Raw genomic sequence first — 922 nt, forward strand, 5'->3', positions numbered from 1 at the left:
CAATTCAACGGAGACGAACACCAGTAGCCGCCAACCCCAAACCCTAAACCCTAAACCCCAACCCCAACCCCAAACCCAAACCCTAAACCCTAAACCCTAAACCCTAAACCCTAAACCCTAAACCCTACCTCGTACTGGTACTGGAGGAGGTTGTTGAAGGCGTCGATGAGGAAGAGGAGGTCTTGGCAGTGGAAAGGAGCTTTGAAAAGCCACGAGGGTTTTGCCAATCTTTCTAAAAGTCCCAAAAGGCGGATACAACTTTCGAATCCAAAACCCTTGATGAAGGGGGAGATGTTGCACAGCGAAGTCAACAAACTGTTCACCAACGCAGGCGTGTTTCCCGCGCCCTGCAGCAAACCCTAAACCCTAAACCCTAAACCCTAAACCCTAAACCCCAAACCCTAAACCCTCGACAGCGAACCCTCACTCGAGATCCTGAAGTCGGAAGGGCGGATTCAACGCGCGAGCAAGAGACAATGCGGGTTAGAGCGTGGGCTCTATAGCCCAGGCAACAAACCCCAAACCCCAAACCCCAAACCCTAAACCCTACACCCTAAACCCTAAACCCTGAACCCTAGACCCTAGAGGCCAGGCACGGAAGCGTCCCGCACACGAAGGAGCCGCAAGAGGCACGAAAAGCAGCTGCGCTGAAAGGGCCCTAGGGTTTGGGGTTTAGGGTTTGCGCCGTGCTTGGGGCGCAGGCATTAGCGAGGGTTTAGGGTTTAGGGTTTAGGGTTTGCGGACGACGATGGCGTCGACAACCACTCTGTAAATCACGAGGCAAAGCAAGTCCGCGTGGGAGCCTTTGAAGAGAGGCAGCTCGAGGGGAAAGTGGCCTTCAAAAGGTGCGTTCAGACGCACTGAAAAGTCCCTTTCTGCAGCAGCAGCAGCAGCAGCAGCAGCAGGGGGGGTACAGAAACCC

At 54.6% G+C, this 922-nt stretch overlaps 1 protein-coding gene across 1 annotated transcript in view; it reads right to left on the reverse strand.

Annotated features, from left to right (window-relative positions):
* Positions 1–922, reverse strand: part of ETH_00038945 (GI18945, related) — a gene marked incomplete at both ends in the record, with an annotated part of 3226 nt that overhangs the window by 170 nt on the left and 2134 nt on the right. Inside the window, one exon of the mRNA XM_013375997.1 lies at positions 129–347. Within this exon, the coding sequence (XP_013231451.1) occupies positions 129–347 (219 nt within the window). The remainder of the gene's footprint in view (positions 1–128; positions 348–922) is intronic.

Source organism: Eimeria tenella, genomic scaffold, assembly GCF_000499545.2.
Source record: "Eimeria tenella Houghton genomic scaffold, Eth_scaff3076, whole genome shotgun sequence".
NCBI lineage: Eukaryota > Apicomplexa > Conoidasida > Eucoccidiorida > Eimeriidae > Eimeria > Eimeria tenella.